This window comes from Saccostrea echinata, unplaced genomic scaffold (genome assembly GCF_033153115.1).
Source record: "Saccostrea echinata isolate AGI-Se365-2 ecotype Australia unplaced genomic scaffold, CSIRO_AGI_Sech_v1 ptg000030l, whole genome shotgun sequence".
Lineage (NCBI taxonomy): Eukaryota > Metazoa > Mollusca > Bivalvia > Ostreida > Ostreidae > Saccostrea > Saccostrea echinata.
In genome coordinates this window covers 5577151-5593256 of record NW_026889779.1, presented here as the reverse complement: position 1 = coordinate 5593256, position 16106 = coordinate 5577151, and the positions used below count along the sequence as shown (strand labels likewise).

Sequence of the window (16106 nt, the reverse complement as noted above, 5' to 3'; positions counted from 1 at the left end):
TGCTTTGGGTTTTCATATAGTCTGGGTATTGCAAATACATTAGGTTTTACCATTGTTTGGTATTCATGGCTTCTGGATAATAATTTGAATAGATGAGTGAGTTGCAGGTTGCAAATCATGCAAAATAGAAGGCCTAGATAATGCAAGAGTCACATTTCTGTTCCCTATATTGTGAATGATCCAAATATACACCTTAAACCAAGGTTTATCGATTCAACAACTGTAAGTTTTGAAAACAAATATATACTGACTTTAATTTGGCTTGATATGAATTTTATATGGTGTTCTGTGGGGGGCCACTAGCATCTTTGAATTTGCACCTTTAGGGTTAAGGTGCAAAGATGCAAAGCAAGAGTGCGAAGGTGCGATATTGATCTGTTAATATTGCACTTTTGGCTTTGCATTTTAATTTTGTGGAGCTCTTTATCATTAGAGTTAAAAGACTGTATAAAAGGAGGTCCGGTGTCGCAGTTGGTGGCACGAAAAAGATTGTGCTCAATGGTCCTGAATGCCGAGTAAAGGTATAAATTTGCAGCCCTACGTAGGCAAGTGGTGGCATCTCCATACAAGTGAAAAATTCATTTTGGCGCCATCACACGTGTAAAGAACGAAAAAGTGCGGTAGGCAGTAACTAAAAATTCACCGAATTTATCCCACTTGAATTAACTCATAAAGATAGAGAGCTCCACAGTAGTAAATAACCGTTATTTACTCTGACTTTAACAAATGGTCATTTGTGAATGTCTCTCTAACGTCTTATATATAGTATACAAGCCTGTTACTCGTTAGCATTGCTTAAACATTTACATAATATAAAGCAGAAATCAATGATCGTTTTGTCTACGTTGTTCAAAGGGACATCATTTGAGTTATCGAACTTTGAAACAAAACTTGCATTATGCAAATTTCCAAAGAAACATTCAATCACAAGGACAAATTGTATATAAAAGCTGTCGGTGGGAATATGTCTAATACATTGACCAAGTAAAATTATTGTGCTTGTATAAAAACAAGAAGAATTGCACCATGCTGCACTCTGCTGCAATACAATGCGATACATTGTGATGCCTGCCAAATTGTCCAATCAAAATTAACATAGTCAATTTGTTTTTCTTAATTGAATTTAATAACTGATTGAATACACACAATTTTTTCATTTTATGCTTTGACAAAAAGGTTTCAAAAACAGGCTAGAGAGCATTTCTTTTATTCTCATATTCTTTAATATTTTTTTTCTTTGATTTGAATCAAAATTAACAATCAGTAATTAAGTCGAAGGACTTTCGCAAAGTTACGTGTTGCGGTTTCTTTTTTTATCGAATGATTAGTTTGGGTATGCACAAAAGATCCAAAAGAAACGAACACTCCTTTTTGACTGATGAGTGGATTTTTTTGTTTGCAAGAGAATTTATAGTGTTTACCATAATAAGAATTTAACTGCATTTTATTGCACTGTACTACAATGCAGTGTCAATCAATAAAATGAAGTCCATTTTTGTTTTACATTATGGTATTAAAAATAAGGTGTAAATTAACATATTTTCTATTAAAATTTTATTTTAAAAGAAGTTTTGAAAAAACAGACTGGATGGAATATTTTCATTCACATTTTCTCATATGATTGTTCTCTTTCATAAGAATCTAAATTAACAATGCAGTAATAATGTCGAAGGATCTTTTGACAAATTTTTTCATTGCTGTTTATTATTTTATGCAACGCCTAGTTTGGGTATATGAAAGATTGAAAAAGAGAGAAATCTCGTGTTTGACTGATGAGTGTAAATTTTGAGAGTGATGCAGATAAGCACTAGGAAGGATATACAGAATACATATATATTCTGATAACAGTACTTAGAGCTAAGTTCTCACCAAAGAACAGTTATTTTTGCTGATTTTTTTTATTGAAAGACTGATATGGATATACAATGTATGCGAAACATCCCGAGGAAAATTGGAGTGTCGAGTGAAGTTTAATTGCAAGCTAATTAATTTTGCTTTTAAATAAAAATATAGCTGTCCTACAATACATTGCATTGTAATGCTTGATGTACTGTCTAATTAAAATATACTTGGTCAATTTTTATTATAAGGCAAAACAGTAAAAAATATCAACTTTCCTGTTTGACTGATGAGTGAATATTTCGAGACTCAAACAAAGCGCCGATGACTTTGTAGAACAATCAAAGACGCTTTTCAAACTGCTTAGCAGTACTTGTTTAGTGAGATAAGCTCACACTAAGTCCTTTACACGCGACATTACCCATAAAGCTCCAATTTTCGCCGTAAATTATCAAAAAAAGCGAAGATTAATTAAGTAGATTGTGATTTTTTAAATCCCACTCATTTCTGTTCAAAATCTTAAAAATCTTTTGGAAAATTCTGGAAACACATGTTTATAGCACGTTTTTAAAAGAAACTATGGTGGCATATTTCTGCCCCTTGTGTGCAAGTTATTTTTCTATCAAATAAGTCGACATGCAACATAACTATGTTGATATGCAAGAAAATTGCAATCAAATAAAAATTATAAAAAATCTTCAAAAATCTCAAATATCGCCCACCTGTGACATCCAACATGCTAGATGCTACTTATTTATGTCAACATGCATTTTATTTATGTTAACATGCTAGATAAGTATGTCGACATGCAATTTATTTATGTCGACATGCAACTTGGTTATGTTGACATGCAAGATAAATATGTTGACATGCAACATATTTATGTCGACATGCAACTTATTTATGTTTACATGCATTTTTCAGATACAGTTCTGCTATTATCTTAATCTTAGACCTTGAAACATAGTTCAAAGTCACTGCACATTCTTTAAAAGAGACCTCGGACTAACAGATGGACGGACGGACACACTAATTACTATAGGTCGCCAGCAGAGAGGGGCCCTAAAAACGTTTTATAATCTACGGTCACGTTTCTGAATCGCCAGGACATTTTATCTAAGGAAATTCAGCTTATACATGTACTTTGTTGTCCACCTCATATTATAGAAAATTATTTAAACTGCAACTTTTGCTTGAATAAATTTTGGATCATTAAAATCAACTTCAGTTTCACCGACCAAAAAAAGAAAAAAAAAGAGAAAAAAAAAAAGAAAACCAGAACCGTGCCTCATGTCTTGAGTAGTAAGAATCTGCACGCTCGCACAAATGTTCAAATTATGTATCATATAATTTCGTTTGCATTTAAATGTATTCATTTAATTCAAAATCTTATCATTTTGAAAATATCATATTTAAAAGAGTATATATATATATCCAAAATAAAATCGCAAATCGATCATATTCACTGTAAACTGGGTCTTCAGACATTTACATCGATTTGTGATTTCATTTTTGGATATTTACTTTTTTAAAATTATATACATATCCGCTACTCAACATAACTAAGTTGCATGTCAACATATTTATCTCGCATGTCAACATAACGAAGTTGTATAACTAACATAGCTAAGTTGCATGTTGACATAAACAAATTGCATGTTGACATAACTAAGTTGCATGTTCATGCCAAGAAATCTCGTCCATTTTTCCACAGCGATGGAGTCAATAAAAGTGTAATTGATGCAAATCACCCATATTCCCCTAACGCTGGCGAGACAATTAACGGCAGCAGATTTGAGGGGGTGGATCCTAAGTTTTCCGTTTTCTTAGTAAAAGAAAAATAAACTTCTACCCCAGGAAGTAGCCTCCTATGCCCTGAAAAAAATAGTTCCTGTCAAAAACCTTTATTTATTTACAAAATATGTAAAATGCACTAGACACAGGTACCAAAATTGTAAAAATAGACTGGAAGGAAGTAAAAAAAATTCAAAAGGAAAAAATAATAATTTTATAGGTATGGAACTACAATTGACTAAGTTCATTTTCATTGGTCAATTACCGGTATGATACCTTAATAAGGCGCGAGACTTCCACAACAACCAAGTTCATCGTGCCCGATCTTAATTTATACTAGGAAAAAAAATATTTTGATATATAAACACTGAAAAATTTGAAAGGCGTCTAATTTTTACTGAACAATTAATTAGTTCACTACAATTTATTTCACTTACTTTTTCTTCTTTTTCTTTTTTTTACTTTTTTAACCGCATATGATTTGCATGGAAAATCGAACCCCCCCCCCCCCTTTAAAAAAAACAGGAAAAAAGGTAAAGGTGCAAAGGCTTCTAAATAATAAGTATTCTGGTTTTAATTTCAAACCAGTAAAACTAAAGATCCTTCCCTCAAAACTGCTGACATTAATTGCCTCGTATGGTGGCATATTTCTGCCCCTTGTGTGCAAGTTATTTTTCTATCAAATATGTCGACATACAAGATTAATATGTTGACATGCAAGATAGTTATGTCAGCATGCAACATAAATATGTTGACATGCAAGAAAATTGCAATCAAATAAAAATTATAAAAAATCTTCAAAAATCTCAAATATCGCCCACATGTGACATTCAACATGCTAGATGCTACTTATTTATGTTAACATGCAAGTTATTTATGTTAACATGCAAGATAAATATGTTGACATGCAACATATTTATGTCGACATGCAACTTATTTATGTCGACATGCAACTTGGTTATGTTGAAATGCGAGATAAATATGTTGACATGCAACATATTTATGTCGACATGCAACATATTTATGTCGACATGCGACTTATTTATGCTGACATGCAACTTAGTTATGTTGACATGCGAGATAAATATGTTGACATGCAACTTATTTATGTCGACATGCAACTTATTTATGTCGACATGCAACTTATTTATGTTGACATGCAACTTATTTATGTTGACATGCAACTTAGTTATGTTGACATGCGAGATAAATATGTTGACATGCAACTTATTTATGTTGACATGCAAGATGAATATGTTGACATGCAACTTATTTATGTAAACATGCAGCATATTTATGTCGACATGCAACTTATTTATGATGGCATGCTGTTTGTTTGAAAGAGGGTATAGTTTAATCAAAATCTGTGGTTGCAGTTAATGAGAAGCTTAACCTCTGAACGTTCATCTGGTCTCTACACAACTGATAAGGTAAAACTTTGTTTTAGATCTGATATAAAACTGATATTGGATGTAATGAAGATGTCTTTTGTATAATCCTTACTGATAATAACTCTTGGTGTCAATATCTCTTTTGGTCAGAGTGCCCAATTCTTAAATGATATGTGTACTTCATGTAGCTATTATTTGATCAAACATAGTACTTTTAGTACTTCACTATCTTCAGTGGCGGATCCAGGAATCTTGAAAAGGGGGCCCCGACCAGTTTGTGGTCGGGGTAGGGGCCCACGACCACACCAAAAAAATTGATTTATTAAATCTTATGTATATTTCGGACACAAAAGGGGGAGCCCGGGCCCCCAGCCCCCTCTAAATCTGCAGTGCTATCTTACAAAAGTTTAATTGAATTGCAAATTTTTTATATGATAAACTCTTACAAGCGTGGTGTATTTATAGATTGAATGATTTAGTTTGATGTACATTTACACATGTAGAAAGCAAAACAAAAATTCATTGTGTATAAAGTATTTTTTTCCCATTTTTTTCAGCGACAAAAATACTATGGGTGAAAATATCTATAAACCTGCTCTGGCTCAACGTTTGGTTGTGGACGGACTACCTCTCAGTAGGAATGAAATGATTGCTGTTTATTACCACGCTGGTCATACTATTCAGGAAATCATTGGATTTCTTGCGACCAGACATAACATTGCTCTTAGTGCAAGACAAATTCATCGAGTTTTAAGGGAAATGAATCTGACGAGACGAAACAACCAGCCACGTTTGGAGGACATTGTAACGGCTATTCTACATGAACTTTCAGGCTCGGGCGGTGACATAGGCTATAGAGGAATGAGGAGACGTCTGCTAATCGACCATTACCTCAATGTGTCTTGTGAATTGGTGCGCCTTGCATTAACTGTTTTGGACGCAGAAGGTGTAATAAGGCGTAGACAATGTCGTCTTCAGCGTAGAAGGTACATTAACGAAGGGCCTAATTTTTGTGTTCATCTAGATGGCTGGGACAAGTTAAAACCATTCGGAATTTCCATTCATGGCTGTGTAGATGGCTTTTCAAGACGTATTCTCTGGCTCAGAGCTTGCAATTCTAACAAAAACCCTGAGTATGTATCCAGATTTTATATAGATTATATCAAAGAAATAAACGGGGTTCCTGTAGTCGTATACGCAGACAGGGGTACTGAGAACTCCATGGTTCGAAATTTGCAATACGCTTTGCGATGGAATCACCAGGATCCCTTGCAAGGGCTTTCAAGTTTTAGGTATGGATCGTCATATAGAAATACAAGTATAGAGCGATTTTGGCGGTGTTTACGAGAAATGTGTGGCAATTTTTGGATAAATTACTTTAAGGATATGGATAATTTAGGTGTTTTTGACACCTCCGACATAGTCCACCTGGAGTGTGCTAGGTATTGCTTCTTACCAATTATCACCAGGGAATTGAACAGAGTTATACAGCATTGGAATGAACACACAATTAGAAGAAACCGCAATGCAGATTGTCCGTCTGGAAAACCAGATGTTATGTATTTTCAGACCGAAATTTACCAAACAAAAGATTTCACAATGCCTGTACCTGATAATCTGAATGGCATAGAACAAGAATATTGTGCCTACCCTCCTACAAATGGTGTTTCAATGGAATTTGAAGTTATTGGTACTCAAATAAGAATGGAAAACGGTTTGAATTACCCACCAAACACAGTAGAAGAAGCAACAGAACTCTTTATCCGAATAACAGACTATGTAGATCGCTTATAAATTACATTTATCTACATACATTTACTTGACTCTTGCTGTTTTAAGGAGGTACATTTTTCTTTATGTTCCGAATATTGTTTGATAAAGGAATGAGAAATTGTATCTTTGCGAGGTTTTGTGTATATAATTGCAAATGTGTCTTTCTAGTAAAGTATATATATTAATAGTACATAATATTAGTAATTATTCTTTCTTAAATCTGCTTCAACCGTCAAGGTCAAAAATCATAATAAATTCAAAAAATTGTAATGAGTACTGTTGAGTGTTGAAGTAAGAGTACAAAAGCGTATTTTCCTATGGAATAAAGAATACATTTGGTCAGCATTTTTTTTAGATAACTAGGTCAAACTTTAATTCAAAGTAAAAAATTAAAAAGAATTTTCCTTTTTAATGAAGCTGTCGTAAATAATGCACCTGTAAATAATAAAAGCTCTAGATCTATTCTCCCTCATTCAGAACATACCTACTTGAAATTGTTACGATTTTGGTCACATTTTATATTACCATTTTTATTGTTTAAAATATTAAATTAGTTAAGTGCACTTCATACTTTTTATTCTTTAACTGTTTCATGTAGAACTTCACTGAATTAATGAATCATTGAGATGCCTACCATCACATAGGGCCCCACTCAAATAATGGACAATAGGATGAAAAGCATTTCAGAGAATTTTGCTTTGACCTTGACCTATAACGTAGAAATTGTCCAGTTGGCATAAAACTTTTATTTCAGTCTCATTACCCCTTACCTAAAGCCATTTATTTTTGGTTCTGAACAAGATTAAGCAAGTGAAAAATATTATTCAAAGTCACTGCACACCCTTTGACCACAGACACTCTGTGGAAGTATGAACCAGACTGGACCAAGGGGAGAAAAGATGTGCTCCGGACAAAGATTTTTCATATAAAATTCAGCTATGACCTTAACCTTAGACCTTGAAACATAGTTTATAGTTCAAGGTCAATGCACACCCTTTAAAAGAGATCTCGGACGGACAGATGGACGGATGGGCACACTAATTTCTATAGGTCGCCGCAGAGAGGGGCCCTTAAAACGTTTTATAGTCTACGGTCACGTTTCTGAATTGCCAGGACATTTTATCAAAGGAAATGCAATTTATACTTTGTTGTCCACCTCATTTTATAGAAAATAATTTAAACTGCAATATCTGCTTGAATAAATTTTTGATCATTAAAATTAACTTCAATTTTACCGACAGGAAAAAAAAAACCCAGAACCGTGCCTCATTGCACATGTCTTGGGTAGTAACGAATCTGCACGCACGTACGCACAAATGTTCATAGTTGTGTATCACATAATTTCTTTTGCATTTAAATTTAATCATTTAATTCAAAATCTTATCATTTTGAAAATCGATCATATTTAAAAAAGAATATATATCCCAAATGAAATCACAAATCGATCATATTCACTGAAAACTTTGTCGCCATTCCTGGGTCTTCGGGCACTTACATGGATTTGTGATTTTTTGGATATTTACTTTTTCAAAATTATATATATACATATATGTGATATATATATATATATATATATATATATATATATATATATATATATATATATATATATATATATATATATATATATATATATACAGATATATACAGATATATAAGCATAACTGATTTTTTAAAAAATCAAACAAGGGTTGTTAAGATTTCTTAAAAAAATAAATAAATGTTGCTGAACTTTGATAAATCACAAGACTAACTGAAATGAAATACAGAAGAAAAAAAAACTTAAACTTTTGTGTTTGATTTTTTTTTTTTTTTTGTTTTGTTTTGTTTTGTTTTGTTTTGTTTTTTGTTTTTGTTTTTGTTTTTGTTTTGTTTTTTTGTTTTTGTTTTTGTTTTTATTATTATTATTATTATTATTTTTTTTTTTTACAATTTTCTAATTGAACTATTGCAACCAAATAAAAAAAAAACGTGCCAATATGGGGGGAAAATTAAAATCGATGACAATAAATCATACCAGATCACTTAAATAAAATATCAAAAAAACTTGCGTTAAGAGTCTTAATAAAGTTCCAAATATTTGTTTTCAATTTGAAATTAGCAAATGTAACGCAAATGAGTCATTTGGTACATTAAAACAGCCTGTTATTTTTCTTTGATAAAGCAAGTTGTTTTTTAATACCCTCTTTACATTGAACTCACCAGGTTTTAATTAAGATATCATATATGGGGGAAAAATGAATTTATAAATAATATTCAATTTAATAAAACTGAAAAAGGCAATGTTTTAGAGAAATGTGGCAAATTTGGATGCTATTGAAAATGATCTTCAAGTGTCTTGATAAAAAAAATCAACTACCGGGTACTAATTTATTTTGAGGTAAACAATCAAACAAAATGCACATTGAAAATGATATATAAACCATGGTGATTAAGATAATGCACACAAGTCTAAAAATAAGTCCTCTCGGGAGCACAATGTAAGCATGTGAAGTGAAAAGGGTATAACAAATTCAGAAAATAACGACCATGCATATTAAAACTTCAGAGTTCAGATACACGCAAGTATTTTGATAATGCATGTGTAAATGGTACAAAAACAGTGTATCGGCACCAAACTAAAGCAACATAATAAAGTAATTGAAAATCATAAAAAATGTAGCTTAATTGTTTAAGCTATATGAGTCACTGTAGACTGCTAGGTTGCAGTCACTTTAACTATTAACAATGATCATGAGCCCTGCTTAACCCGCATAGCATGTTAACATAACTCAGTTTCATGTTGACATAAATAAGTTGCATGTCAACATATTTATCTCGCATGTCAACATAAATAAGTAACATGTTATCATAACTAAATTGCATGTTGACTTAAATAAGTTGCATGTCAACATATTTATCTCGCATGCAAACATAACTAAGTTGCATGTTGACATAACCAAGTTGCATGTCTACATAACTAAGTTGCATGTTGACATAAATAAGTTGCATGTTGACATAAATAAGTAGCATGTTGATATAAATAACTTGCATGCCAACATATTTATCTCGCATGTTAACATAAATAACTTGCATGTTGACATAAATAAGTAGCATCTTGAATGTTGGATGTCACATGTGGGCTATATTTGAGATTTTTTTTAGATCTTTTATAATTCTTATTTGAAAGCAATTTTCTTGCATGTCAACATATTTATGTTGCATGTTGACATAACTATCTTGCATGTCAACATATTTATCTTGCATGTCGACATATTTGATAGAAAAATAACTTGCACACAAGGGGCAGAAATATGCCACCATAGCCTCGCACACATCTCCCTGGGGAAAAATCACCGATTAACGCTAATTCCGCTTTTATTGAGTTCGCTCTAAAACTAGAATGCGTACCTTTTCTTGGCATTGACATAAATAAGTAGCATGTTAACATACCTAAGTTGCATGTTGACATAAATAACTTATATGCCAACATATTTATTTCGCATGTCAACATAAATAAAATGCATGTCGACATAAATACGTAGCATCTAGCATATTGGAAGTCACATGTGGGCGATATTTGAGATTTTTGAAGATTTTTTATAATTTTTATTTGATTGCAATTTTCTTGCATGTCAACATAGTTATGTTGCATGTTGACATAACTATCTTGCATGTCAACATATTTATCTTGCATGTCAACATATTTATCTTGCATGTCAACATATTTATCTTGCATGTCAACATATTTGACAGAAAAATAACTTGTACACATGGGGCAGAAATATGCCACCATAAGAAACAGATTATAGCAATTTCCTGTTTACTGCCAATTTTATTTATAAAACCGGTTCTACCATATAACCTTAGAATGGGTCAACCTACACAGCGTGTCTTGAATTTAAATCAAAATAACATTAGTAGGGATGCCTGAATTCAGTAGTTATGACTTGCGTTGTAACCTGAATTTACTCTACATGAGGACTTCCAAATTAAAACTGAAAGTTGCTCTGATATTCAATAGACCAAGGTATTGAAAAAAATATTTCCGGTACTTTCCTGGTGACCATGTTTTGATTAAGTTTGAATCTACCCTACAAGATTTGATATTGAGGTCATAAGATCAAGGGCTAAACTACTCTTGGATATAGGAAGATGCCTCTATATATCTTAACTATTTGCTTAACAGAGCTAGCATTAGAACTGTAGCTTTCCGAAAAAATATTGACAGACCGGAGAGCAACTACAGTGCCACCTAGAGAAAAAAGTGGGTATTTATTGTGCACAAGAAGTTGCGCTCGGTTACTAGACCGGATTTATTTCTCTAAATTCTAATCACAACTGGACAATAGCTCGATTTCAAAAAAAAAAAAAAAATCTTAGACCTCCATCAACTACATGTTGATATCTGCACGAGGGTAGTTGGACCGAATTGTCTTGTCACCCAAAATGGCAGTATAAATAGGCATAAACGGTCTCAATTTCAGGCTAAGGAGGGATTTAAACAACAATTATAGGAAATGTTATGCTGTGGAAATAGTGTTTGTTTGTTTGTTTGTATGTTGTTTAATGTCCCTCTCGAGAATTTTTCACTAATATGGAGACGCCACCACTTGCCGGTGGAGAGCTGCAAATTTTGTCCTATACTCGGCACTTACGGCCATTGAGCAGTGAGGATCTTTTTCGTGCCAGCACCTACTGCGACACGGGACCTCAGTTTATACGGTCTCATCCGAAGGACCGGTCTCCACGTCCCACAGTGGGATTCGAACCCGCGACGTAAGGATCAACTCCTTACGCCGCGACTCTAGAGCAGACGCTCTAACCACTGCGCCACGCGGGCGACTGGAAATAGTTTAATAATATGTTAAGAGCACACGTTTAGTAATATTTCGAGATGACAGTTAGAGTATACGGAGAAATAAATTAAGTAACGGCACAGGTGCTTGGAGACGGGAACCCCTGCCCGTTCCCCGTGTTCTGTACCCAAAGGGTTCTTTGGCTTTTTTGAAATAAAATATTTTTCTATGACACATTCACAAAGTATTTTAGCAGATAAACGTAAAGGAAAAAAAAAATCTTGAAAAATCTACATAAGCCATGATTAGTCATAATCTTTCCCAGACCACTTTTATATTTAAATTTCAATAATGACTGATTTCTGCTTTTTCCTAGCCAAATTGCTCAGGTCTCTTGTTTCTGTGAAATTTGAAATTGACAAACATAACTGTTATACCTTAAAATTGTTCCTATATAAATCTATACTAAAAAAAGTATAACATTTCCAATGTTTTACTGAGCGGTCATAAAAAAATCGATGTTTGACCGCCGATATTGGACCTGTCGATGAGATATTGGACCGCTTACGTCACATAATGGGCGGGATCAGCTAAATCTCATTTGCATTCGTTGATGTTCCACAGTGACGGAATTGACCGAGTTTAACCTCAGTGCTGGTAAAGGAAATTTACATTAGGAAAGCCAGCACAAGATACATGCATGTCAAAAAATAGTAATAATAAAATAAAAGGTATAGAAAAACATTTATTGACTGTGTTCTCGGGCAAAATGTGTTTTGTCGACCCTCGAACCAAACTGTTTTCCATCGGCCTAACGGCCTCAGGAAAACAGTTTGGTTCTTGCATGGGTCCGACAAATTGCATGTTGCCCTCGAACCCAGTCAATAAATGTGTAGTAGTACATGTAAGTGTTATGAGTTAATTGATTTACAGATAAAAGAAAGATGCAAACATAGGTCAGATTGAGTCCTTTAAAGCTGAACACGACTCGGAAATAGGCAAACGCCATATTCGATTATACTATCTACGACATTAGCACCGGGATATAACCTTTGCATTCGTTACACCTGATTGCTTTATTGTCACGGGTATCGGTGTGAAATGTCGACACGTGTCCGTGCTGGTTATCTTGCATTGCCTTTGTTTACTCATTATATTGAAGTTACATGTATAATTTTGTGTTTGTTTGTATACTGCACTGACCTGTGCACCTGTTGCAAGTTTCTTTGGTATCTTACTCTCCTGCCGTAGAAGAAGCACACAGTTATTTTTTGTCGCTACCGAGTGCTATGTAGCATGCGTCCGCCAACACCGGTGACAACTGATTACACTGAACAGTGACTAAATGAGCGGCTTATTTAGGGAGTGATATAGCGATATAGCGAGTGAATAATCGAATACGGCCGACGAATTCCTTCTACGAATCATGTTCAGCTTTAAGAACATGTTGTGAAGAAAATCGAAATATCATGTTAAACATTCAACGAAATTATGAAAATTTCCTATTTATGGCACGCCAACTTCATAAAAATGAGCTTATCATAGTTTTACAGTTGATAAACTAGGTTTATCGACTGTAAACTATAGTTTACGGACCGTAAACTACAGTTAACGATGAAAATCTATATTTCACATCTGTGAACTATAGTTTACACGATAATCTATGTTTCACAAGCGTAAACTATAATTAACACGGAAAACAATCATTTGCTACTGCAAAATATAATTTATCTGATAAATATAGTTTCACGATTTGTAAACTATGATTTACAACTCTAAACTATACTTAACAAATGTAAATTATAGTTAACGGTTTGTAAAGTATACTTTACAGACACACAAAACATAGTTTTACATTTGAGAAACACAGTTTAGGAATAGAATCTCTTATTTTGTATCGTAGATGCACAATTTTCTGTGAAACTAGATTTCACGACTCTAAACCATAGTTTACGATCAAAACTATAGTTAACAATAGTTTTTTTGTAAAGTATAGATCGGCTAATCCTAGTTACAGCATTATAAGATTTTACTATGTAACGACAATTGTTGTTAGATAGATATGCATGTATATTTCTTGTTGGCATTAAAAGTAAATGTTCTATTATTTTAAAGCAAATCTGGTTGGAAATAAAAAGAAAAATGACAGGAATATTATTGATCAAAATTTTTATTTTTTTTTAATTTAAAAAAGAAAAAAAGTGAGAAATGCATGTTAACGGTCTGTAACCAAATTTGTCTTCAGCAAAGGAAGAAATCGCTGATATCTATCCTTGCAGTCTTTCCAACCTTCTGTGCTGATCAAACAATAATGAACAAGACACATATTGACGCAAGCGTCAAAAATCGGCCGCAAACCGGGCAATTGTTCCTTTTATGAGGCAACAAACTGAAATGCATGATCTGTTATTAATAAAATACATGTATATCTTATATTATTCTGTAAAAATAGACATAACACAGTGCATGTAACATTACAGGCGCGGAATTTATTTATCATCAACCGAATTTTCTTCATACATAAATAAAAGTGGCCTTTTACGGAACATTTACATTAGTAAACACACAACAAATATTTGGGACTTCTTTCTCTCTCTCTCTCAGATTCAAAGGAGGACGTTGAAACCCCCACAACCCCATCTAGATCCGCCACTGCATTTCCTCTTTTTCAGTTTTTAGCCAGACTCATTGCTCGAAGAGCAATAGCCGCTTTTGTTACGGTGTTCAACCGGAAATGCTGCTTTCTCATCGCCAAATCAAATACGAGTAATAATATAGTACGTATGCTCAACCATCTTTGAAGCAATACAAACACTAAAATAAACAAATTTAAGTTAACTACAAAATTCTCTAAACCCAAAAACATTAATGGTAATATACTTTCTCCCCTCTTCTTCAATTAAGTATTTGTTCAAAATATGCGAAAGGTTATCATCAAGTCTCTGTCAACTTCAAATTCTATCCTTGTGTTATCAGGCTAACACTAATGCGGGGAGCACGTGACCCGATGCACACCTTTATGCAAAACTCCCCGCTGAGGACCCGTCTGTGTATAAACGTTTGACCTTGCTCAATCACTGTTTATTTACTTCTGTAAGTGATGTTAGACCCCGAAACGATACATGTGATAAATTGTTTACGCTGTTAAATTCAAACTGCATTTCATTTAATTTTTTAAACATTTTTCTTATTTATACTATATGCCATAAATATATTTTTGTGTTACGTATTATTCCAGTGTTTTGTTGTTATTCATCTGTTATTACAATGTATGTTTCATGTAAAACGGATTTGTTAACTTTTCTGTATATGAGCCCGGCTCTCTGTACTTCTGAGTACTTTGATTAGCCGGGCTCATTGCTCGAAGAGCAATAGCCGGCTTTTGTTACGGTGTTCAACCGGAAATGCTGCTTCCTCACCGCCAAATCAAATACGAGTAAGAATATAGTACGTATGCTCAACCACCTTTGAAGCAATACAAACACTAAAATAAATTTAAGTTAACTACAAAATTCTCTAAACCCAAAAACATTAATGGTAATATACTTTCTCCCCTCTTCTTCAATTAAGTACTTGTTCAAAATATGCGAAAGGTTATCATCAAGTCTCTGTCAACGTCACATTCTATAAATAAAGAACCTTGTGTTATCAGGCTAACACTAATGCGGGGAGCACGTGATTCGATGCGCACCTTTATGCAAAACTCCCCGCTGAGGACCCGTCTGTGTATAAACGTTTGACCTTGCTGCATCAATGTTTATTTACTTCTGTAAGTGATGTTAGACCCCGAAACGATACATGTGATAAATTGTTTACGCTGTTAAATTCAAACTGCAGTTTATTTAATTTTTTAAACATTTTTTCTTATTTATAGTATATGCCATAAATATATTTTTGTGTTACATATTCTTCCAGTGTCTTCTTGTTATTCATTACAGTGTATGTTTCATGTAAAACGGATTTGTTAACTTTTCTGTATATGAGCCCGGCTCTCTGTACTTCTGAGTACTTTCATTGGCTTATGTTACGGTGTTCGACCGGAAATGCTGCTTCCTCACCGCCAAATTAAATACGAGTAAGAATATAGTACGTATGCTCAACCACCTTTGATTTTGTTTTGGTGATGAGATGTGGCGGGAAAATGTTTGGTACATTGTAAAACGCGCTTCACCATCCTCTGCTTGAGCAAAAATCTCGTAATATTCTGTCTTTTAAGAAATTAAAATTTTATCATATTTTTAAAAATTTCCCATAGGAAATGTATATATACACGACATTTTAAAACAAATACAATTAATCCTGTTTAAATAGAGAAAGTAATATTGATTATATATAACTCGGTCTTTGCTTTAGATAATGCCCAACACGTGTCCTTAATATTCTCCGTACTGATAAAACCTACACCTCACTATTGCTTCTCGCGATTGGTAGCGCGAAATCTTGAATTGAAAACTATCGTTAACAGTTAACAGGTGTAATAGAGAGAAATTTTATATGTTTTAAAATATTATTTTCAGGAATTTTGTTTGAC

General features: G+C 33.4%; 1 protein-coding gene across 1 annotated transcript; it reads left to right on the top strand.

Moving 5' to 3' along the window:
* The first annotated feature begins 5500 nt into the window (after positions 1-5500).
* LOC133196251 (uncharacterized) lies at positions 5501-6885 on the top strand. The gene has a single exon (XM_061332164.1). The coding sequence runs from the start codon at positions 5508-5510 to the stop codon at positions 6816-6818; it is 1311 nt and encodes a 436-aa protein (XP_061188148.1). The 5' UTR covers positions 5501-5507; the 3' UTR covers positions 6819-6885.
* The last annotated feature ends 9221 nt before the right edge of the window (positions 6886-16106 follow it).

Coding starts and splice junctions, on each gene's coding strand:
- LOC133196251 (XM_061332164.1), top strand. CDS start 5,508: ATGTACATTTACACATGTAGAAAGCAAAACAAAAATTCATTGTGTATA.